At 40.1% G+C, this 23150-nt stretch overlaps 2 protein-coding genes across 5 annotated transcripts; both read right to left on the reverse strand.

Moving 5' to 3' along the window:
* Positions 1–6856: 6856 nt before the first annotated feature.
* On the reverse strand, positions 6857–12773 carry LOC306939016 (uncharacterized protein). Of its 4 annotated transcripts, XM_079523456.1 has the most exons (9): positions 12652–12773; positions 12456–12536; positions 10638–10875; positions 9227–9324; positions 8496–9093; positions 8306–8401; positions 7607–8211; positions 7448–7508; positions 6857–7353 (listed from the first exon to the last, which is right to left on the reverse strand). In XM_079523456.1, the coding sequence occupies exons 3-7, from the start codon at positions 10755–10757 to the stop codon at positions 7873–7875; spliced, it is 1251 nt and encodes a 416-aa protein (XP_079379582.1). In that variant the 5' UTR covers positions 10758–10875; positions 12456–12536; positions 12652–12773; the 3' UTR covers positions 6857–7353; positions 7448–7508; positions 7607–7872. The 4 variants fall into 4 exon arrangements, with proteins under 4 accessions (XP_079379582.1, XP_079379583.1, XP_079379581.1 ...); XM_079523457.1 differs by lacking the exon at positions 7448–7508 and having other exon boundaries at positions 6857–7330; XM_079523455.1 differs by having other exon boundaries at positions 7448–8211.
* A 1588-nt stretch (positions 12774–14361) lies between these two features.
* LOC306938193 (uncharacterized protein) lies at positions 14362–15742 on the reverse strand. The gene is made up of 3 exons (XM_079522254.1): positions 15141–15742; positions 14932–15027; positions 14362–14818 (listed from the first exon to the last, which is right to left on the reverse strand). Exons 1-3 carry the CDS (start codon positions 15663–15665, stop codon positions 14564–14566), a joined length of 876 nt encoding a protein of 291 aa, XP_079378380.1. The 5' UTR covers positions 15666–15742; the 3' UTR covers positions 14362–14563.
* Positions 15743–23150: the final 7408 nt, after the last annotated feature.

Genomic DNA, 23150 nt, shown 5'->3' on the forward strand with positions numbered 1-23150 from the left:
CCTACACTGATGAGACGTCGGGCCAAGGATTCGTCCTTCAAAAAGGGGGACATGGTCCGTGTCAGGAATCCACTACATGTGAAGAAAGGAGAACTGAAATTCGGAAAGCCTACAAGGATAATGAAAAAGACTGGACAGAGCACATATGTTCTTGAGGATGGACGAAAGTGGAATGCAATCCACCTGTCACTTTTCCCTGACAGCGCTGCTCCAGCTGACATTACCCAACCTGTCCCATCTAACAGTGCTGCACCAGCTGATCACTCACTCCCTGTACCTGGGCCCACAGTAAGAGCACACACACACAGCTAACTGATCATGCCCAGGGCAGACCTCAGAGGGTGAGAAGCAAGCCCTGTTGGCTCAAGGACTGTGTAACTTAGAGACTGAGAACAAGGTAGACTTTGCATGCTATTATAGCTTTGCTATTAACATTGTTTAAAAAAAAAACATGTTGATAAAGAATATGTATTGTGTGCCAGAGAATAATTGATTTGTTTCATTAAGAATGTGCCAGTGATTACTAATCACTTGTTTGAAAAAAAGAAAAAAAGATTTCATATGTATGCTATTTGCATTTCATATTTTTGCTATTCATTTTCATTTATTCTATATTTGATATGCCATGCTGTTACATTGCCATTATGCACAGGTGTTTGTCTAGCTAGGCTGGATGTCGTTCTACTCTTAAAAAAGGGGAAGATGTGATATACTGTGTATGGTCTGAAAGTGCAATGCCCTAAGGTAGACTAGGGGGCCCTAATGCGAAAAGGTGAATGGTATTGTATTGATGATGTCATGAGGTCAAATGATAAGTAAGAGGAAGTAAAGAAGTGAACACATGGTTTGAAGCTGCCTTGTCCGTGTGTACTTTATTTCATACAAGAATACAACACAGTCATCCTGACTAGATGCATTAAGTGGAGAACATTTACGCACAAACAGGTTTTTGCTCAGAAAATACCCCTTTGACACGGACTCCACCTCCTCCTCAGTGACAGTACTGTCAACCAGCTCTGCCACCTCCACATCACTCTGCTCAGCAATGAACTTCTCTTTAGACAGGGCCACGCCTCCTGACTCAACGGACAGGGACACCTCTGCCTCGCATGGGGCACTGACCTGCTGCGACTCCACTGAAACCATGTCGGTCCCACCCACAACAGCAGTCCCACCCTCATCTAGATCCACAAGAAAGCTCTCACTCAAGTCAACTTCATCATAATAGCTTACCAGCTTCTCATCAGAACAGTTTACCTCAAAAGAGGCAAAAACAGTTGGAACAGTCACCCCCACCTCATGTTCACTTTGTGCCATAGGGACTGGCACCACCTCAGGGGTCACCAACAACGTTCCACCAGGTACATTAGCCTCAGTACATCTCTCGAGTACATCTCTCGAGATTACTACGCATCCTTTTGAGCTCCAACTCCTTCAGCCGAATGAGATTCTCCATAGACAGTTCAACCACAAACTTTGATGATTCAGGACTAGAAGGACCAGAAAGCACCCCCTTATCACTCAAGCCCACCCACAACACCTGTTTGAGAACTCGCTTTCTCTCTTGTGAACCCACAGGTATCTTGTAGTGATCTGCAATTAAACCCAAATGCTCTTTGGCACAGTGATGGAAAACCTCTAATGTAGGGTCTCTCACAAATCCATCAAGTTTGAACTCCATGATTATTCACCACAACAAAGAGGTCAACCTTCACAAGAAAACAGGCTATACCTGCACAGACCAACTTAAAGGTCAACCAAAACAAAAGGTTGCGGAGACATAAGATAACTAGGTTACCCCAACACGAAAACAGTACACCTTAGACCAGGGGTGCCCATTACGTCGATCGCGGTCGACCAGTCGATCGCAAGCGCTGCGCAGGTAGACCGCTTGGCCTTGCCATGAAAAAAGAAAAAAAGAAAAACAATCCTCGCCTCGGACAGGCGGCGGCGCGCCGGTGGCTTTGAAGGAGAACGTCGGGTGTGTTCTGTTGTTAAACAAACTCCTCCGCGGGGACCCCCATTATCCGCGGACCCCCACACAGACTACCGCGGAGGCACGGACCCCCGCGGAGGTCGACGCGGACCCCCACGCAGACTATCGCGGACCTCCGCGGGGGTCCGCGCCGACCTCCGTGGGGGTCCGCGCCTGCACGGTAGTCTCTGTGTGGTAGCATCATGATGCCATCATCCATGCATCACAACCAAAACAAACTAGAAAGGTCGCAATTTTAAAAAATTGCAAAGTGTGGTTGCCGCAGTGGCTTACATATGCCCCTCCCACTGATATTGCCAGCCAATTACAATGTCGTGTCACCCCTGCGATCATGCGTAAGTCATTCGGAGGGGATTTAGCCCCCAAAAATCATGTTTTTGCGACAAACCGTTACATTTTTCGCATTTGAGGCGCCCCCTATGGATGAAAATGGAATTGCTTTTGGAACTTGGTCGATTGAACCACCCGCGACATGTGATTACAATTTGGGATGGATCGGACATTCTGTTCGTGATTTATGGCATTTTTTGTAAAATAGGCCCCTCCTACTATCTTCGGACGACGATTACGGCCGAACGACACGCACTACCAAAATTCTGCAGTTGGTGTTGTAATCGGATGGGTCCGGAGATCATGTGTGCCGATTTTTGTGAGATTTGGACAAAATCTGTAGGAGGAGGAGAAAAAAGTGTGTTTTGGAGAAAATTCAAAATGGCGGAAAATCTATCATGACGCAAATGGGCGTGGCCTATATGAGGAGATGCGTCATGACTCAAGGAAATCAGGGAAAAAAATATTTTGATTTTACAACCTACGGTTCAAGAGTTATAAGCCAAAATGTAAAGTGGGCTGTTATAGCGCCACCATGAGGCCGACCGATAACATTATAAGTTGATTAATTTTAGTAATTATTATGAACCTACCCTCCAAGTTTTGTAACTATAGTCCTTACAGTCTCTGAGGAAAAAATACTTGAATGTGAGAAAATGCGAAAAATCGCATTTTCCCATTCATGTCAATGGGGAAATTCTATTCACTAATAAATTCATATCAATTAAACTATACAACATTTCTCTTAAAAAAATACAAGCACATCCTTCCCGATGAAGCCGGTCAATTTGAGATATGGCTCAAGTGCGTACAGTCAAAACTGTGGGAGGAGTAGCACATCAAAAAAAAGACTAATCCAGGTAAATAATAAAGTGTTACAAGTACTATAGTCTGGTTGCCCTTTAGGGCAACCACACTAACTAGGACTAGCTTTGACGGTTGCCACATTTCGTGACTGAGAGAGAAACAAGCAACCAGGTCTATGAAAATGTTAACAGGCCAGATCAAGTCAGAAAATCCGAAAAAGTCAGAAATTAAGTCTCTTCTTTGCAATGCGGGGAAACTGAAAAGATAAATAAATAGAATTGATTTTGAAACCTAGATTTTGAAAGTCCTAATGCCTTAATGTTATTTATTCATTCGCCATATAGGTACATTTTGAGTATTTTAAGCAAAGGGATAATTATCTTTTGGTTGGTAGATCACCTTGAGCTGGCAATTTTAAAAGTAGACCTCAAGTCAAAAAAGTGTGGGCACCCCTGCCTTAGACTATAGTAGGCATTTGGCAAAAAAAAACTACAAATGGGATGTCACTCAACAGGTCACTGCATACACTCAAAGGGTTACAAAACCACACAAAACAGTACCTGAAAAAAATCCCTCTCAAACTAGAGACTCCTGCCACTAGAGCTCTGCTAGTTTTAAGCCAAAGTGCCTATACTACAAACATAAGAGAATTTTACAAAAGCCCCCAATTTACAATATGGGCCATATCAATTATGCTCGAACACCAAGGACCATAACATGATAACAGGACAAAAGTCAGGTCAAAAGTACAATGAAACTTTATTCATAAATCATAATCACACATCATTGTCTTTTGGCAATAAATAACTGAGTGAACAAACTGTACAATCAACAAAAACATGACCTAACTAAAGCCCTAACAAAACAAAAGAAAGGATGGACTGGCCAAACAAACAAAAGAGGGGGGCCTGGTGAGCTACGCACTATGTGCATGTCGGAGTCACCAGACTCCCATAAACTACCAAAACTTAATATGCAACTAAACTAACCAAAAAGAAAAGTACCCAAAATCATACTTACGACCAGCCCATCTTAACTGAAAATATGAAAGAGACAAACTTAACTAAGGCATAATGGCAGCATGTTGTTCTCTGCTTGGGTGCTGGGGATCTACTGAAACTGACAAACACTCCAATTTATACTCATGGCCCTAATCATGCATGAGCTACAGCTGGGACAGGGCGGCGGCAGCCTCAGTTGAGTGACAGCCAGGTGAGGAGAGTGTACACTGCAGCGTAGATCCCAGCAGCATAGATCAGCACTACAGGGAGGACAAAGTGCTATTAGTGAACACATAGTGATCAGCATGTTGTAAAGTGAGGTGTGCATATATGCAAGCATATAACATCACCTCATCCGCACTTCATTGTTTGTACCTGAAACAGGTTGAGGCTACTCTATAGTGTATATAGTCTATATTGATATACAGTGTCATTGCACTAATACTACCATATGGACATTATTTAGTGCTGGATTGTGGACAACATTGACCCCAGTCTTTGACAGTTACAGCAAAATGCAAAAGAAGGTAACTTTGCATTCTCAAAACATTACATTACATAATATATTAAATATGAAGTCTATTCTTTATATTTTTAACATTTTTAACATATTGATGAGGTTAAATGTGATATAGGGCTTTTATTTCTTAAAGCCTCAATGTGTCTGATTTTTAATAAGCTATTTATCATAGGTATATCTTTATAATATTAAAATATATGCCTGACTATAGTTTTTAATGCCCAATTCTGGACAGGTGAAGAACCTTCCATGAAAATATCTGATCTACAAGGTCACAACGTGTCAAGTTGCGATGCATTGTGAACTTTTAGATTGTCTATTTCCGGCAAGGATATTTTGTGCAGGAGAGGAATGAGGGTATATACGTGGATTCATGTGCATAAGACAAAGTATATCTCAAATTCACTCTCACGTCAACACTGCAATGTCTTGTGAATCTGTATTACTGTACATTGATTTCTTTCATTAATTATCCATCCATCCATCTTCAACCGCTTATCCGTAGTCGGGTCGCGGGGGCAACAGCTCCACCAGAGTGCTCCAGACTTCCCTCTCCACAGCAACATTAGTGACTTCCTCCTGGGGGATTCCGAGACGTTCCAAGGCCAGTGAGTCGATGTATTTCCTCCAACTGCGCCTTGGTCTGCCCCGGGGTCTCCTCCCAGTGGGACGTGCGTCGAGGACCTCCCTAGGGAGGCGCCCGCGAGACATCCTTCATTAATTATAACATATATAATGTACACTGACTAAATGTTGAACATAAATGTAATGTCTTCATCAAAGGCAATGGTCTCTCAGTGATGCATATCTGCTCGACTCCTTTGCACATTCAACTGTGACATTGATATGCATTATGCACATCACCTACACAGTTAGATACGCATCACTATTATGCACATCACCTACACAGTTAGATACACATCACTATTATGCACATGACCTGCACACCTCTGGAATGGCTGTACATTGATAAGCTAATATCAGCAATGTTACCATATTAGACATATTTAGGTTTTTCCAGTATGTGTCTTCATTAAATGTGTGTGTGTGTGTGTGTGTGTGCGTGTGTGTGTGTGTGTGTGTGTGTGTGTGTGTGTGTGTGTGTCTCAGCCAGAAAACCATCTAAAAGCAAAATCTAAAACATGGACAAAAGTTTAAAACTCAGACATGCATTTATTTTGAGTGTAGCGCAATAAATATGGAAAAACCACCACATAAAACAAATTATTATTATTATTTATTTCACAGAATGGTGTACGTAACAATTATTACCTGCCCTGTTTCCGCCATATGTGGAGGCTGTCATTGATTATGTCACCTGACCTGATGAAGGCCCAAACCCGAAATGTTGTGTTTCTGTTTGTGGATGTCTGTGTTTTAAAATAAATGAAACACTGTGGAGCTGAGCCTGTGTGGACTTCCCTCTTTTTAACAAAACCTTGGTGTAGTCGTATAGATTATTGCTCTAGCCTTGGGTAAAGATGTAATTTAGATAGCATGTTATGTAGACAGATGTCAGGTTCATTTATTGACCTGGCATCCTATAGTTTGTATAGTTCCATGTACACATTATATTATTATAATGTTTAGACTGAGGATAGATTAGAGTAATTACAATATTTCGATACGCCCTGAGGGCGAGGTCGCATGCACACTGGGCGAGCGCTGGCGCTTTAGCATGGAGAGTCAGATCAACATATGAAATTAATTCTGTACTGGCCATATATGGAGCGTGTATTAAGTGTAGAGTGCACGATCAACATATGGAATGAACAGTTCGGCTCCATATATGGAGATCTAAGGGTTTGAGGTCAGATGTAGATTGCTGGCCGGCTCCATATACGCAGTTAACCACGGATAAATGTCTATGGCTTCATATCAATAAAGTTGCAGTCTTACATGTGGCAGTCATTCTCTACAAAATAATACTTTGGTTTTCATTTGGTCAAATATTATATTGTGTGAGGAATAATTATAGATTATCTGTTAATATGAATTAATATTCTATGGATAGTGCCATCTCACACCCTCAATTTCTCTCCCAAATCTCGCCATAAACATTTAAATAAGCTTATCTTAGCTATCTTGATCTTAATTATTAAACATTCATTTATATATTGTCTATACTGTATATTACAATTTCATCTTCTTTAAATGTCATCAGACTTCATTCATGTGCAGCCAACCTAAGTTGACACAAAATGTTTTTCGATGCTTTATTAAAAAAATAAAACTCAACATCTTCAATACACAAGTATGTAGAAAAAGTACAGACAAGAATTCTTACAGACAAAATGCTGAATATCAGGGTCAAATAAGTGTAGAAATAAGGAGCAGTGCTTTAGGACTTCTGTCCAGGAACTCATCATGACTCGTGAACAATCTCTTGATGCATTATCATCAACAGCAAGAGTTTTTTTTCCCTTTTTGAATCCCCCTTTTCAGTAGATGGAGTCACGTAGCTGTCACCGGTCTGTATTCAGGATGGACTCAATAAAGAAAGAACTGCTGAACTTGACCTCACATCTGTTAACAGCCCTGCAGGCTTCAGCTTCTGGTGGGGTCAACATCTCCTTTCTCACTGAGGTCAACTCAGGGAACCATTCCAGAAGTCCTTCGAAGTGACGATGCAGAATCTTTCGTGTTATTTTACTATGATCAACTGTCCAGTAGTTCCTGCACAAATGCACCATTGGAATCTGAAAATAAAAGAAAATAAGTTTGATTAAGCTTGATCAGTAAGTATAATTATGCCACCATTTAAATATTATAATCAGAGGAATTAATATTTACCGTGGTAAAACACTTGCTGGTTGATAAACACACTCTGATGTGGTTCTCAAAGGATTTTGTTCTCCCCAAAAAAAGAAAAAGTGATATTACAACTTAGGTCAGAAATGACACAACTTTCCTTTTAATGTAATAAACTGTTTTGTTTTATCAGTTTCTTACCTCAATAAAGGTAAGTCTCTTTTCTGGAGAGTCTTGCAGGATGAAGGCGATCTTTGCCAAGTAGGTTTTGCAATGGTTGAACATTTCTTGCTGACTCAGTGGACTCAACCTCAACAACCTCTTCTTGGTGGGTCTAGCTGCAGCACCAGATCTAGCAGTGAGTTCATGGTCTTGGCTGCCTCCTGTTGTGCAGATGGAGTAACTGTCACCTGTACATTGAACAGGGCGTGTGTCCACAGGTGAAGAGGCCCGGTTGACCTTCCACTTCAGTTCAGTTCAACAGTTCTCTCCGTGGACTCCTCCGACAGAGTAGGGGCTTTGCAGCACAGACCAGAGGGAGTGTCTTTCTTCAGGATGGAGTCAATGGAGAAACTGCTGAACTTCACCTCAGCTTTGCAGACTGTGGCTTCAGGAGGAGGATGGAGAGTTGTGTAGTGGTACGGTGGTGGTGGTCGTGGTGTGATCAACACCTCCTTTCTCTCTGTGGAGGTGAACTCTGGGAACCATTCCAGAATTCCTTCGAAGTGACGATCCAGAATCTTTTGTGTTATTTTACTATGATCAACTGTCCAGTAGTTCCTGCACAAATGCAGCATTGATGGAATCTGAAAATAAAAGAAAATAAGTTTGATTAAGCTTGATCAGTAAGTATAATTATTCCACCATTTAAATATTATAATCAGAGGAATTAATATTTACCGTGGTAAAACACTTGCTGATTGATAAACACACTCTGATGTGGTTCTCAAGGGATTTTGTTCTCCCCAACCCGAATGCTTCCAGTCTGTCCATCACCTGGGAAAAAAGAAAGTGATATTACAACTTAGGTCTGAAATGACACAACTTTCCTTTTAATGTAATAAACTGTTTTGTTTTATCAGTTTCTTACCTCAATAAAGGTAAGTCTCTTTTCTGGAGAGTCTTGCAGGATGAAGGCGATCTTTGCCAAGTAGGTTTTGCAATGGTTGAACTTTTCTTGCTGACTCAGTGGACTCAACCTCAACAACCTCTTCTTGGTGGGTCTAGCTGCAGCACCAGATCTAGCAGTGAGTTCATGGTCTTGGCTGCCTCCTGTTGTGCAGATGGAGTAACTGTCACCTGTACATTGAACAGGGCGTGTGTCCACAGGTGAAGAGGCCCAGTTGACCTTCCACTTCAGTTCAACAGTTCTCTCCCTGGACTCCTCCGACAGAGTAGGGGCTTTGCAGCACAGACCAGAGGGAGTGTCTTTCTTCAGGATGGAGTCAATGGAGAAACTGCAGACTGTGGCTTCAGGAGGAGGATGGAGAGTTGTGTAGTGGTACGGTGGTGGTGGTGGTCGTGGTGTGATCAACACCTCCTTTCTCTCTGTGGAGGTGAACTCTGGGAACCACTCCAGAAGTCCTTCGAAGTGACGTTCCACCATCCTTTTTGTTATTTGACTATGATCAAGTTTCCAATAGTTGGGGTTGTAATTCCATGCAGCATCTGGGCCATTTGGAACCTGAAAGTGAAGCAAAAACAAACAAAAAATGTACTGTTAGATTTGATTAAGCTGTGAGAGTTCGGGTATTCAATGTTTTCCCCTGAACCGTGGAAAATGTATCAGTGAATCATTCTTAATTAGAGGGATTTATATTTACCTTGACAAAACAGCTGTACCTTGACAAACAGGCCCTGATGTGGTTCTCAAAAGATTGTGTCCACTTAGACGCAAATCCTTCCACTCTGTACATCAACTGAAAAACAAAATTTACAAATCAGGTATGAAATAAGACAATACATTCCTTGATGCAAAATATATAATACTTGTCGTGTTATTTATGGGTGTGCGAGATTTGTACTCATAATGAGAAATGATATATTGGGTCAGATTGACTGGAGATATATGCAGCTCTCTAGAGTGGGAGAGCTTCAGGTCCCCACATTCCATTCTACATACAGACCGGTGGATTCGGGGGATTTACGGCCTCTTCTCGTTGTGAGACAGGCCATTTATGACTCCTTCTCAGAGGAGAGACTCAACTCAGCTAGGACATGCAATGTGGAATAAGTAACTTTAATCTTTAATTCCCTTTTCAATTGTTTAAATGTGTTCTAATAACCTATTATATATTGGGTTGGTAAAAAGCCTAAATAATAATACCTGTAATAGTCTGACAGTTTAATCTAACCTAAAGTCAGATCTCCACACTGTCCTCTCACAGAGAGGGCAGAAAGGATGCATGGTTCAGTGGCTTCTGATTGGCTTACAGTGTTAGCATTGAGGTGCGACTTCAGTCAGAGCCCACTGTGACTATTCTGTGTAGCACAGTATTAGGCAGATTCACCAATACCAACGAACGTGATACATGTAGCAGGCAGAGGCCAGCGGTATGTATTAAATGCTATATATAATTGTGCATTATTCATAATTGATGTGATATGTTTAGATTGTAACCAAGTGTTCTTGTGTTTCTTGTGTCCTGATCATTTATTAATGACATTTAATTCATGATAATGTAGATTTAAAACCACATAATGTGTGATACACCTACCACACATAGTATCACTTAGTGACACACTCTGAACTAACTGAAAACCATCAAGGAAGCTAAGTTGTACCAAGATCTGACAGTCCTGAGAACAGGGCCGATTCTGGTCAGCTTAGAGTGTTCAAATGATAGCTAGAATTCCTACCGACAGAGGAGGATAGAACCAGACCATTAGGACAGACAAGCTCCAGGGTACTGAATTCATCTTGCGTTGGGGGGAGTGTGAACAGAACGTGTGAATGTATGTTGTAAGTGTTTATGATTAATATGAATTAATAAAAACCCTATAAAATGCACGTTTGAGTTCATCAAATATAAGCTATTATTGGAACATTTAGTTCACCCCTGTGCGTATTAGTCTCTACGATCTGCCTACTGCAGGGCTGGTCGGAGCCCCGGCACAACATCGCCAAATAACCGAACAATACTGAATTATATAATTACTGTTATTACATGTTTACTTTTGCCTAGTCATTTATGTATGTCAAATTGCAATGCTTAGCAGGTCTATTACTTACTTGAGTAAAGGTGAGCATCTTTTTTGGAGAGTCTTGCAGGATGAAAGCGATCATTGCCAAGTAGGTTTTGCATTGTGAAATTACTTTGTAAGAGAGGTGAGGTCCAAGGTTTTCAGACATTGTATATTTGCTGTAGATTAGAATGAAGTCCAAGACACAGAGCAGTGGTTGGAGAAGTTCTCTCAGTCAGTAGCTTGTGCTGAATGAGGAGATGTCCAGGTCTCTGGATATATAAACCCTGTTGGAACAATAGGACATTAGAAGGTGTGAACAACGACAATAGACTAGTAGTCCAACAGATCCTCTGGAGGTATATCTGGGTGGGACATTCATAATTAGTTTAGTTTTATTTCATAGAAAGAAAATCTAATTTTAAATATAGTCTACATTTTAGATAATCGTGGAAATCAAAGAATATCAGAACAAAAAAAACTCCCATATCTGCTGGGTGAAGTACAACAATGTGCAAACACAGCAGCAAGATTGTGAGCTGCATGCTGTGATAGGAGAAGGATATCAAAATGGAACATAACCACCTATTCATTCTGTGTATTCCTCCACTATCTGCATTAAGTTTTATCATGCCAATAAAGCCATTTGAATTGAATTGTAACAGTGGAACGATCAGAATATATTTCTCATAAAATAAATGATCAATTTGTTTATTTTGGTTTTGGATATGGATTCCCAGTCCAGTCCAGTGTCTATAGTATATAGTTATACTGATAGTGTCATTGCACTAATACTATACTACCATGTTTGGAAATTATTTAGTGCTGGATTGTGGACAACATTGACCCCAGTCTTTGACAGTTACAGCAAAATGCAAAAGGTAACTTTTGCATTTTTGTAATATATTAAATATGAAGTCTATTCTTTATATTTTGAAAATATTGATGAGGTTAAATGTGATATAGGGCTTTTATTTCTTAAAGCCTCAATGTGTTTGACTTTTAATAAGCTAGTTAGTATATCTTTATACTATTAAAATAGATGTCCAATGACTATAGTTTACAATTAACTATTGTACTTTTCTATATATTTCACAGTGGATTAATGGGGGATGAAATGCCCAATTCTGTCATAGGAGGTGAAGAACCTTCCATGAAAATAACTGATCTACAAGGTCACAACGTGTCAAGTTGCAATGCATTGTGAACTTTTAGATTGTCTATTTCCAGTCAGGGGAGGAATGAGGGTATATACGTGGATTCATGTGCATAAGACAAAGTATATGTCAAATTCACCGTCATGTCAAATTGTGTTCTTTGCAACACTGCAATGTAGTCTTGTGAATCTGTATTACTGTACATTGATTTCTTTCATTAATTATAACATATATAATGTACACCGAGTAAATGTTGAACATAAATGTAATGTAATGTCTTCATCAAAGGCAATGGTCTCTCAGTGATGTATGTAACCAGGTGCAAGAAAGTTACGCTTAGACGTTAAAATTGTACGACTACGCCACCTTGAGGTATCAAGGAATAGAATGGATAAGTGAATACTCTGTAAATTGGGTTCCCCACAAACAAGTTCGCACAGTGAGTCATGAGACATGAACTTCCCCCAAATACATTAATTTATTAGTGGAACACATAAAGTTAAAACTACAAATACTGGCTCAATATTGGGGGAAACAAACAAAAGACAAAACTTGAATTCACAGTAAAATAAATGGCTCAAATAATCAGTATCAAATATAAAATTAACATAAACAAAGCAGCAGTGGCTAGATCTAAAGGAGTGGGAACAACATACATTTAGTACACAATATAAATATAAACAAAATAAATAATTGTAACAAATTGATACCTTGAAATGTCCATGTGTACTCTCACATTCCCTCCTGCCACATGAGGTCAGTAGCACAGCTAGGGCACATTACTTATAAACCTGAATGATGACAGATCCATTTAGATTCATAATGAATTAACATCAACCTGAATAACAGATACGCTTAGATGCAGAATGAACATGATTAAAACAACAGTTGAGACATGTTACTCACCCTGGCACTAGTATAATTAAAAGCCCAGCAGCAGACCCAGGTCTCTAGACCCTCGGCAGCGTTCACCAAACATCTGATGCTTGGCAGATGACAGGGCCTTTAAATAGTCACCTGATTGTCAATGAGGAAGTGGACTGTCCCTATGGTGGGCCCTGAGGCTCAATTCCAACCGGCCACACATATCTGCTCGACTCCTTTGCACATTCAACTGTGACATTGATATGCATTATGCACATCACCTACACACCTCTGGAACGGCTGTACATTGATAAGCTAATGTCAGCAATGTTATACCATATTAGACATTTAGGTTTTTCCAGTAAGGTTTCTCCTGTGTCTTCATTCAAAGTGTGTGTGTGTGTGTGTGTGTGTGTGTGTGTGTGTGTGTGTGTGTGTGTGTGTGTGTGTGTGTGTGTGTGTGTGTGTGTGTGTGAGAGTGTGTGTGAGAGAGAGTGTGTGTGTGTGTGTGTGTGTGTGTGTGTGTGTGTGTGTGTGTGTGTGTGTGTGTGTGTGTGTGTGTGTGTGTGTGTGTGTGTGTGTGTGTGTGTGTGTGTGTGTATTCTACTGTTAGACTGATAATGCCTAAATTGTAACTTGTGAATTATAATTCAGACCTGAATTTCAACAGTCATATTAACACAATTACAAAGTCAGCCTACTGTCACCTGAAGAATATCATCATAGATTAGAGTAATTACAATATTTCAATACCAGTTAGACGCCCTGAGGGCGAGGGCGAGAGGTCGTGTGCACACATCCGCCTGGGTGACGGCAGACTACTGTCAGATCAACATATGAAATTAATTCTGTACTGGCCATATATGGAGTGTATCTTGAGTGTACAGGGTTTTATGAGGTCAGATCAACATTATGGAATGTCAGAACAGGAAGGACGAGTGCACGATCAACATATTTTTGTCAATTGGGGCTTTTAAATCCATCCTCAAAACTAATCTGTTCTCCCTCGCCTTTAACTGCACCTGATTTACCTATATATTGATTTCCTGCTCTGTGCTATTGTATGCTCTGTTTTATATTTTATTGTCTCTCTTTTAATTGTTTTACATTGCTATGCTCAGCTCTACTGTCTTACTCTGTTCAGCACTTTGGTCAGCTTTGGCTGTTGTAAATGTGCTATACAAATAAAGTTTGATTTGATTTGGTATAGTATGTCAGAACAGTTCGTCTCCATATATGGAGATCTAAGGGTTTGAGGTCAAATGTAGATTGCTGGCCGGCTCCATATATGCAGTTAGCCACGGATAAATGTCTATGGCTTCATATCAATAAAGTTGCAGTTGCATGTGGCAGTCCTTCTCTACAAAAATAATGCTTTTGTTTTTATTTGGTAAAATATTATGTTGTGTGAGGAATAATTATAGATTATCTGTTAATATGAATTAATATTCTATGGATAGTGCCATCTCACACCCTCAATTTCTCTCCCAAATCTCTCCATAAACATTTAAAAAAGCTTATCTTAGCTATCTTGATCTGATTATTAAACATTAATTTAGATATTGTCTATACTATTTCATCTTCTTTCAATTTCATCAGACTTCAACCATGTGCAGTGCACGCAGCTAAACCATTATACTTAATATTTAGAAAAAATAAAATTAACACTAAATGTTTTTCGATGCTTTATTAAAAAAAATAAAACTCAACATCTTCAATACAATTGTACAATACAATTTTTCTACAATGTAGAAAAAGTACAGCCAATAATTCTTACAGACAAAATGATGAATATCAGGGTGAAATAAGTGTAGAAATAAGGAGCAGTGCTTTAGGACTTCTGTCCAGGAACTCATCATGACTCGTGAACAATATCTCGATGCATTATCATCAACAGCAAGTGTTTTTTTCCCTCTTTGAATCCCCCTTTTCAGTAGATGGAGTCACGTAGCGGTCACCGGTCTGTATTCAGGATGGACTCAATGGAGAAAGAACTGCTGAACTTCATCTCACATCTACTGTTAACAGCTCTGCAGGCTGCAGCTTCAGCTTCTGGTGGCGGTGGGGTCAACAGCTCCTTTCTCACTGAGGTCAACTCAGGGAACCATTCCAGAATTCCTTCGAAGTGACGACGCAGAATCTTTTGTGTTATTTTACTATGATCAACTGTCCAGTAGTTCCTGCACAACCCATTCCAACCCATTGGAATCTGAAAAGAAAAGAAAATAAGTTTGATTAAGCTTGATCAGTATAAGTCATCATCATCAATAAGTATCATTATTCCACCATTTAAATATTATAATCAGATGAATTAATATTTACCGTGGTAAAACATTTGCTGGTTGATAAACAGACTCTGATGTTGTTCTCAAAGGACTTTGTTCTCCCAAACCCGAATGCTTCCAGTCTGTCCATCACCTGGGAAAAAAGAAAAATGATATTAAAACTTTATTACAACTTAGGTCTGAAATGAGACAACTTTACATTTTAATGTATTAAACAGTTTTTGTTTTATCAGATGTGTTTCTTACCTCACTAAAGGTAAGCCTCTTTTCTGGAGAGTCTTGCAGGATGAAGGCGATCTTTGCCAAGTAGGTTTTGCAATGGTTGAACTTTTCTTGCTGACTCAGCAGACTCAACCCCAACAACCTCTTCTTGGTGGGTCTAGCTGCAGCACCAGATCTAGCAGTGAGTTCATGGTCTTGGCTGCCTCCTGTTGTGCAGATGGAGTAACTGTCACCTGTACATTGAACAGGGCGTGTGCCCACAGGTGAAGAGTTGACCTTCCACTTCAGTCCAATAGTTCTCTCCGTGGACTCCTCTGACAGAGTAGGGGCTTTGCAGCACAGACCAGAGGGAGTGTCTTTCTTCAGGATGGAGTCAATGGAGAAACTGCTGAACTTCACCTCAGCTTTGCAGGCTGTGGCTTCAGGACTAGGATGGAGAATTGTGTAGTGGTACGGTGGTGGTCGTGGTGTGATCAACACCTCCTTTCTCTCTGTGGAGGTGAACTCTGGGAACCACTCCAGAAGGCCTAGGAAGTGACGTTCCACCATCCTTTCTGTTATTTGACTATGATCAAGTTTCCAATAGTTGGGGTTGTAATTCCATGCAGCATCTGGGCCATTTGGAACCTGAAAGTGAAGCAAAAACAACAGAAAATGTACTGTTAGATTTGATTAAGCTGTGAGAGTTCGGCTATTCAATGTTTTTCCCTGAACCGTGGAAAATGTATCAGTGAATCATTCTTCATTAGAGGGATTTATATTTACCTTGACAAAACAGCTGTACGTTGACAAACAGGCCTGATGTTGTTCTCAAAAGATTTTGTCCATTTAGACGCAAATCCTTCCAGTCTGTCCATCAACTGAAAAACAAAAAACAAAATTAATTTACAAATCAGGTATGAAATAAGACAATACATTCCTTGAAAATATATAATACTGAATTATATATGTAATGTTATTACATGTTTACTTTTGCTTAATCATTTATGTATGTCAAATTGCAATGCTTAGCAGGTGTGTCTATTACTTACTTGAGTAAAGGTGAGCATCTTTTCTGGAGAGTCTTGCAGGATGAAAGCGATCATTGCCAAGTAGGTTTTGCATTGTTTAATTACTTTGTGAGAGAGGTGAGGTCCAAGGTTTTCAGACATGTTGTATATTTGCTGTAGATTAGAATGAAGTCCAGGACACAGAGCAGTGGTTGGAGAAGTTCTCTCAGTCAGTAGCTTGTGCTGAATGAGAAGATGTCCAGGTCTCTGGATATATAAACCCTGTTGGAACAATAGGACATTAGAAGGTGTGAATTCCTGCTAAATGGGACCCTTTTGGGTGATGAGCTATGATGGCCAGGGTGGAGCTAATGACCACAACAACGACAATAGACTGTGTCCAACAGATCCTCTGGAGGTATCTGGGTGGAACATTCATAATTAGTTTAGTTGTATTTCAATCGATTCTATTAATATAGTCTACATTTTAGATAATCGTGGAAATCAAAGAATATCAGAACAACAAAAAACTCCCATATCTGCTGGGTGAAGTACAACAATGTGCAAACACAGCAGCAAGATTGTGAGCTGCTGTGAAAGGAGATGGATATCAAAATGGAACATAACTAATAATTGTGTGTATTCCTCAACTATCTGCATTATTAGTGATCTTGGTAGAAATTTTGGATTTTGATTTATTGAAGATTCTGACTTTCAATACATACCATTTTGTTTTGACTGTATTGTTCTACTTTTTGCTTTGGCAATGTAAAGGTATGTTTTCTCATGCCAATATGTACAATTATGTTTTCTCATGCCAATATGTACAATTATGTTTTCTCATGCCAATATGTACAATTATGTTTTCTCATGCCAATATGTACAATTATGTTTTCTCATGCCAATATGTACAATTATGTTTTCTCATGCCAATAGAGCCCTTTGAATTGAATTTTAACAGTGGAACGATCAATATCTCTTTATATTTTGACTGAGCATGTTGAACACTTAGAACTGAACTAAAGAAGTAAAAACAAAATATGCATATGTGGGATGAAAAAAACATTTCTAGCATTATCTGGATGCACTCTGTATATTTGTGGGTTATTTGTTTAATTTATTTTAATTCTGTGATATATACTGTAAACCTTAAAAAATCTGCCAAACCTAACCTAGTCGGTCAAATACATTCACCATCTTCAGGTGTATAGTTCTAACGGTGTTTAAATGAACATCAGCATATATTTGAGTTTACTGGTTCATGTTTATTCAATGAGGGGGAGTTTTGCTTACATTCCAGTGATTATCACCTCTGCACTTCATTGTTTGTACCTGAAACAGACTGAGGCTACTCTATAGTGTATAGTCTATATTGATATACAGTGTCATTGCACTAATACTTCCATGTTTGGAAATTATTTAGTGCTGGATTGTGGACAACATTGACCCCAGTCTTTGACAGTTACAGCAACATGCATTCATTTCATTTGAGCGTACACAGTTTATAAAGTATAAAGTACTGTGCAGTGCAATCCTTTAAAACGCTACCAGCACAGTGCAGTTTACATTCGGTAAACTGCACACAGTAATGTTAAAACCTTGGTGTAAAATATATATATTTTTTAATTTAGATAGCATGTTATGTACACAGATGTGGTCAGGCATCCTATAGTGTTTATAGTTTCAATGTACAGATTGATGATAATGCCTAAATTGTAAATTGTGAATTATAATTCAGACCTGAATTTCAACAGTCATATTAACACAATTACAAAGTCAGCCTACTGTCACCTGAAGAATATATCATAAATTAGAGTAATAACAATATTCCGATACCAGTTAGACGCCCTGATGGCGAGGTCGGGTGCACACATCCGCCTGGGTGAAGGCAGACGGAGCGAGCTCTGGCGCTTTACCATGGAGAGTCAGATCAACATATGAAATGAATTCTGTACTGGCCATATATGGAGCGTGTCTTGAGTGTACAGGGTTTTATGAGGTCAGATCAACATATGGAATGTCAGAACAGTTCGGCTCCATATATGGAGATCTAAGGGTTTGAGGTCAGATGTAGATTGCTGGCCGGCTCCAAATATGCAGATCTATGCAATATTGAAGCAATGATTTGTATGGTGTGTCCTATAAGTCCATGTGGGCTGGGAGCCTTGGGTGCATGACACAGAAATAAAGAATCTATCTATCTATCTATCTATCTATCTATCTATCTATCTATCTGATGATCCAGTCTTCTCCATGTATGGTTATCCAGGGTTAGATGAGGTCAGTGTCGTGATCTTCATATATAGAGATGGCCATATGGCGTGACGTGTCACAAGGTGTGATGTCACGAGGCGTGACCGAGACGTGACCATATATGGAGACGTGATGTCACGAGGCGTCATCTGGGAAAGGCATATTTTCTGTTTTTATGCACCACATCTGGAACAAACTCACAGAAAATTGCAGGTCTGCTGCAACTCTCGTCGTTTTAAAAATGTGTACCACTGAATATGTTTAATTTGTACTGTACCTTATTACTTTACTTTTTATTGTATTCAAACCTCCTTTTATATTGCTGTCCTGGATATCCTGTGTTTTTTATAATGATTTAGTTAAAACACTTTGTATTGCCCTGTTCTTATTGTACAGGGCATTGTACAAAAGGCCTAAAGGCCAGAACATTGTATTCAGCGTATAAGCCCAAAGTGAATATTCCACACATTGCACAGTGAAAAGGTTGGTTTTCAGTCACAGCAGTCGAGGCAAGAAGAGAAGAGTTGTTTCATGCCACCTCTGCTGCATTCCAGTGATTATCGCCTCGTCTCATGTCTCTATTGTCTTAGACGATGATCCCCTTTCAAAGAGACCAGGTGTAAATTATAACTACTGTCAGGGATGTTTACACAGAACATCAAGCAAATGATCAAATGTGCTCCTTAAAACCATTTAGCATAGGAATGTTGTGAACACAGCCGATAGGGTTGACGACAGAGTACAGCATCGTGCAATGGGTCTGGTCCACAAGATTCGATACACCACCAAGATACCCATGTACCTGTCTAAATACTTCCTTAATGTTAACGAAGTCCACACCCACAACACCAGAGGGAGTGCAACAAACCATGTACAACCCAGATTCGGCACAAACAAGGGACTAAATTATTTTCTATGCCACCAAAATGTGGAACGCCCTACCAACAGTCATTAAGACATGCAAATCCCTTGACTCCTTCAAAACCGCTCTCAAAGGGCACCTACGGACGGCCCCTGTAAAATCTGAATCCCCCCACCCCTTTTTCCCCTCACTGTTTCTTTTCCCTTTTTACCTCATTTATGATGAATTCCTGTTCTTTGGCTATATAGAAGTGTCTATTTGTAAGTCTCTAAATGTTTTGATGAATTTAACAAGGTGGACCCTCTTGTAAACAAGTGTAATGCTTTATTGGGTCGTCCACTCACAGTTAACAGTCTTTGTATTGAGTTGTGCTTGATATGTACTGTAATTCTGCAAAACTGTTAATACATATTTCAATCAATCAATCAAAACTGTTAGACAGGGCTCCAGACAAATGTGTTAATACAACATAAAGTCGTTTAACCTTTGACCTTATACACTGGCTATATGGATACATATTGAAATATTTTAACGACACAAATGAGGGGTCCTTGGCACACAATATTCTCAGATAGGGGTCTGTATATATATAATAATCATTAATACTGAATTATATTACTATTAATTAACCAGTAAGACGCATAAGGGCGGCCTGGGCCGTGGCTCAGCGGTCCAGGCACCTTGGCTGGTAATCCAGTCTGGCAGTGTGCCGTGGGTTCGACTCCCGATCCCGACGGCCTTTACTGCATGTCTTCCCCCCCATCTCTCTCCCCATTTCCTGTCAGCCTACTGTCTGTCCCTCCATAACAAATATAAAATAAAGGCGAAAGCCACAAAAAAAAAACATTTAAAAAAAGAAAAAAAGACGCAAGGGCGAGAAGCGTGCACGGCTGCACGCATCCGCCTCGTTGACGGCAGACTGCTGGGCGAGCGCAGGAATTCTGTACTGGCCATATAAGGAGCATGTCTTGAGTGTACATGGTTTGATGAGTTCAGATCAAGATATGGAATTTCAGAACAGGTCAGCTCCATATATGGAGATCTAAGGGTGGCAGCGGGGACATTCTCTTGAGTGTACAGGGTTTGATGAGGGCCAGGCCTTAATTTTCGGGCCTGTTTAGAACTCTAGTATTCGCCAGCTGCCGGGCGCGGCACTAATAACGTTGGGGCAGGCCTGTCTAGTTTGAATGGACATATATCCATATATGGAGATCTAAGGATTTGAGGTTTGAGGTCAGATGTGGAGTTGCCGGCCAATATTGATGACATCAGGGATCTCCACTGATGATGTCACGCGATGTCACAAGACCTGGGCACCATATATGGGGGCTTTCCCATGTATGGGGATTTTGAATGATACACTGACGGGAATTGCACAGGAATTGCACGTTTTCATAGTAAATGCGACCTTTGGTTGCAATTACAAAGTTTGAGAACCATGTCTTAGTGGATAACCTGTGTGGCACACGTACACACACACCTTGACCATTTACATATATAAATGTAATGTTATTATGTTTTGTAACAACAATGTACGTATACAATACCAAACATTAGTATACAGTTACGTAGCTTGTAACTCAAATAATTGCAGTGGATCAAGTTCAATATTTGCCTCCGAGATGTATAGAGTAGAAGTGTAGACACATTTAAATACTAGTAAACCTCAAAATGTCACAGTATACTAGTACTGTACAGTAAATGTAGTTGGTAAAAATGTGACTGTGTTCTTTAATGCAGAACAGTTAGGCTCCATATATGGAGATCTAAGGGTTTGAGGTCAGATGTAGATTGCTGGCCGGCTCCATATATGCAGATCTATGCAATGTTGAAGCAATGATTTGTATGGTGTGTCCTATAAGTCCATGTGGGCTGGGAGCCTTGGGTGCATGACACAAAAATAAAGAATCTATCTATCTATCTATCTATCTATCTATCTATCTATCTATCTATCTATCTATCTATCTATCTATCTATCTATCTATCTATCTATCTATCTATCTATCTATCTGATGATCCAGTCTTCTCCATGTATGGTTATCCAGGGTTAGATGAGGTCAGTGTCGTGATCTTCATATATAGAGATGGCCATATGGCGTGACGTGTCACGAGGTGTGATGTCACGAGGCGTGACCATATATGGAGACGTGACCATATATGGAGACGTGATGTCACGAGGCGTCATCTGGGAAAGGCATATTTTCTGTTTTTATGCACCACACATCTGGAACAAACTCACAGAAAATTTCAGGTCTGCTGCAACTCTCGTCGTTTTAAAAATGTGTACCACTGAATATGTTTCATTTGTACTGTACCTAATTACTTTATTACTCCTTTTATATTGCTGTCCTGGATATCCTGTGTTTTTTTATAATGATTTAGTTAAAACACTTTGTATTGCCCTGTTCTCATTGTACAGGGCATTGTACAATGGGCATTGTACAAAAGGCCTAAAGGCCAGAACATTGTATTCAGCGTATAAGCCCAAAGTGAATATTCCACACAATGCACAGTGAAAAGGTTTGTTTTCAGTCATAGCAGTCGAGGCAAGATGAGAAGAGTTTCATGCCACCTCTGCTGCATTCCAGTGATTATCGCCTCGTTTCATGTCTCTATTGTCTTAGACGATGATCCCCTTTCAAAGAGACCAGTCATTAAGACATGCAAATCCCTTGACTCCTTCAAAACCGCTCTCAAAGGGCACCTACGAACGGCCCCGTAAAATCTGAATCCCCCCACCCCTTTTTCCCCTCACTGTATATGTTTCTTTTCCCTTTTTACCTCATTTATGATGAATTCCTGTTCTTTGGCTATATAGAAGTGTCTATTTGTACGTCTCTAAATGTTTTGATGAATTTAACAAGGTGGACCCTATTGTAAACAAGTGTAATGCTTTATTGGGTCGTCCACTCACAGTTAACAGTCTTTGTATTGAGTTGTGCTTGAAATGTACTGTAATTCTGCAAAACTGTTAATACATATTTCAATCAATCAATCAAAACTGTTAGACAGGGCTCCAGACAAATGAGTTAATGAGTTAAAACATAAAGTCGTTTAACCTTTGACCTTATATACTGGCTATATGGAATGGATACATATTGAAATATTTTAACGACACAAATGAGGGGTCCTTGGCACACAATATTCTCAGATAGGGGTCTGTATATATATAATAATCATTAATACTGAATTATATTACTATTAATTAACCAGTAAGACGCATAAGGGCGGCCTGGGCCGTGGCTCAGCGGTCCAGGCACCTTGGCTGGTAATCCAGTCTGGCAGTGTGCCGTGGGTTCGACTCCCGATCCTGACGGCCTTTACTGCATGTCTTCCCCCCCATCTCTCTCCCCATTTCCTGTCAGCCTACTGTCTGTCCCTCCATAAAAAAATATAAAATAAAGGCGAAAGCCACAAAAAAAAAAATTTAAAAAAAGAAAAAAGACTCATAAGGGCGAGAAGCGTGCACGGCTGCACGCATCCGCCTCGTTGACGGCAGACTGCTGGGCGAGCGCAGGAATTCTGTACTGGCCATATAAGGAGCATGTCTTGAGTGTACATGGTTTGATGAGTTCAGATCAACATCAGAACAGGTCAGCTCCATATATGGAGATCTAAGGGTGGCAGCGGGGACATTCTCTTGAGTGTACAGAGATGTGTGTTTGATGAGGGCCAGGCCTTAATTTTCGGGCATGTTGAGAACTCTAGTATTCGCCAGCTGCCGGGCGCGGCTGCACTAATATAACGTTGGGGCAGGCCTGTCTAGTTTGAATGGACATATATCCATATATGGAGATCTAAGGATTTGAGGTTTGAGGTCAGATGTGGAGTTGCCGGCCAATATTGATGACATCAGGGATCTCCACTGATGATGTCACGCGATGTCACAAGACCTGGGCACCATATATGGGGGCTTTCCCATGTATGGGG

Source organism: Electrona antarctica, assembly GCF_951216825.1.
Source record: "Electrona antarctica genome assembly, chromosome: 15".
Lineage (NCBI taxonomy): Eukaryota > Metazoa > Chordata > Actinopteri > Myctophiformes > Myctophidae > Electrona > Electrona antarctica.

Bases quoted from the DNA above. Each gene is read 5' to 3' on its own strand.
- LOC306939016 (XM_079523457.1), bottom strand. From the start codon at position 10,757: ATGTCTGAAAACCTTGGACCTCACCTCTCTTACAAAGTAATTTCACAA. The intron at 9,325-10,637 runs GTAAGTAATAGA...TTTGTTTTTCAG, and splicing joins AGATGCTCACCTTTACTCAA to TTGATGTACAGAGTGGAAGG. The intron at 9,094-9,226 runs AAATATAAATCC...TTTGCTTCACTT, and splicing joins TACAGCTGTTTTGTCAAGGT to TCAGGTTCCAAATGGCCCAG.
- LOC306938193 (XM_079522254.1), bottom strand. From the start codon at position 15,665: ATGGTGGAACGTCACTTCCTAGGCCTTCTGGAGTGGTTCCCAGAGTTC. The intron at 15,028-15,140 runs GTAAGAAACACA...CTTTTTTCCCAG, and splicing joins AGAGGCTTACCTTTAGTGAG to GTGATGGACAGACTGGAAGC. The intron at 14,819-14,931 runs GTAAATATTAAT...TTTTCTTTTCAG, and splicing joins CCAGCAAATGTTTTACCACG to ATTCCAATGGGTTGGAATGG.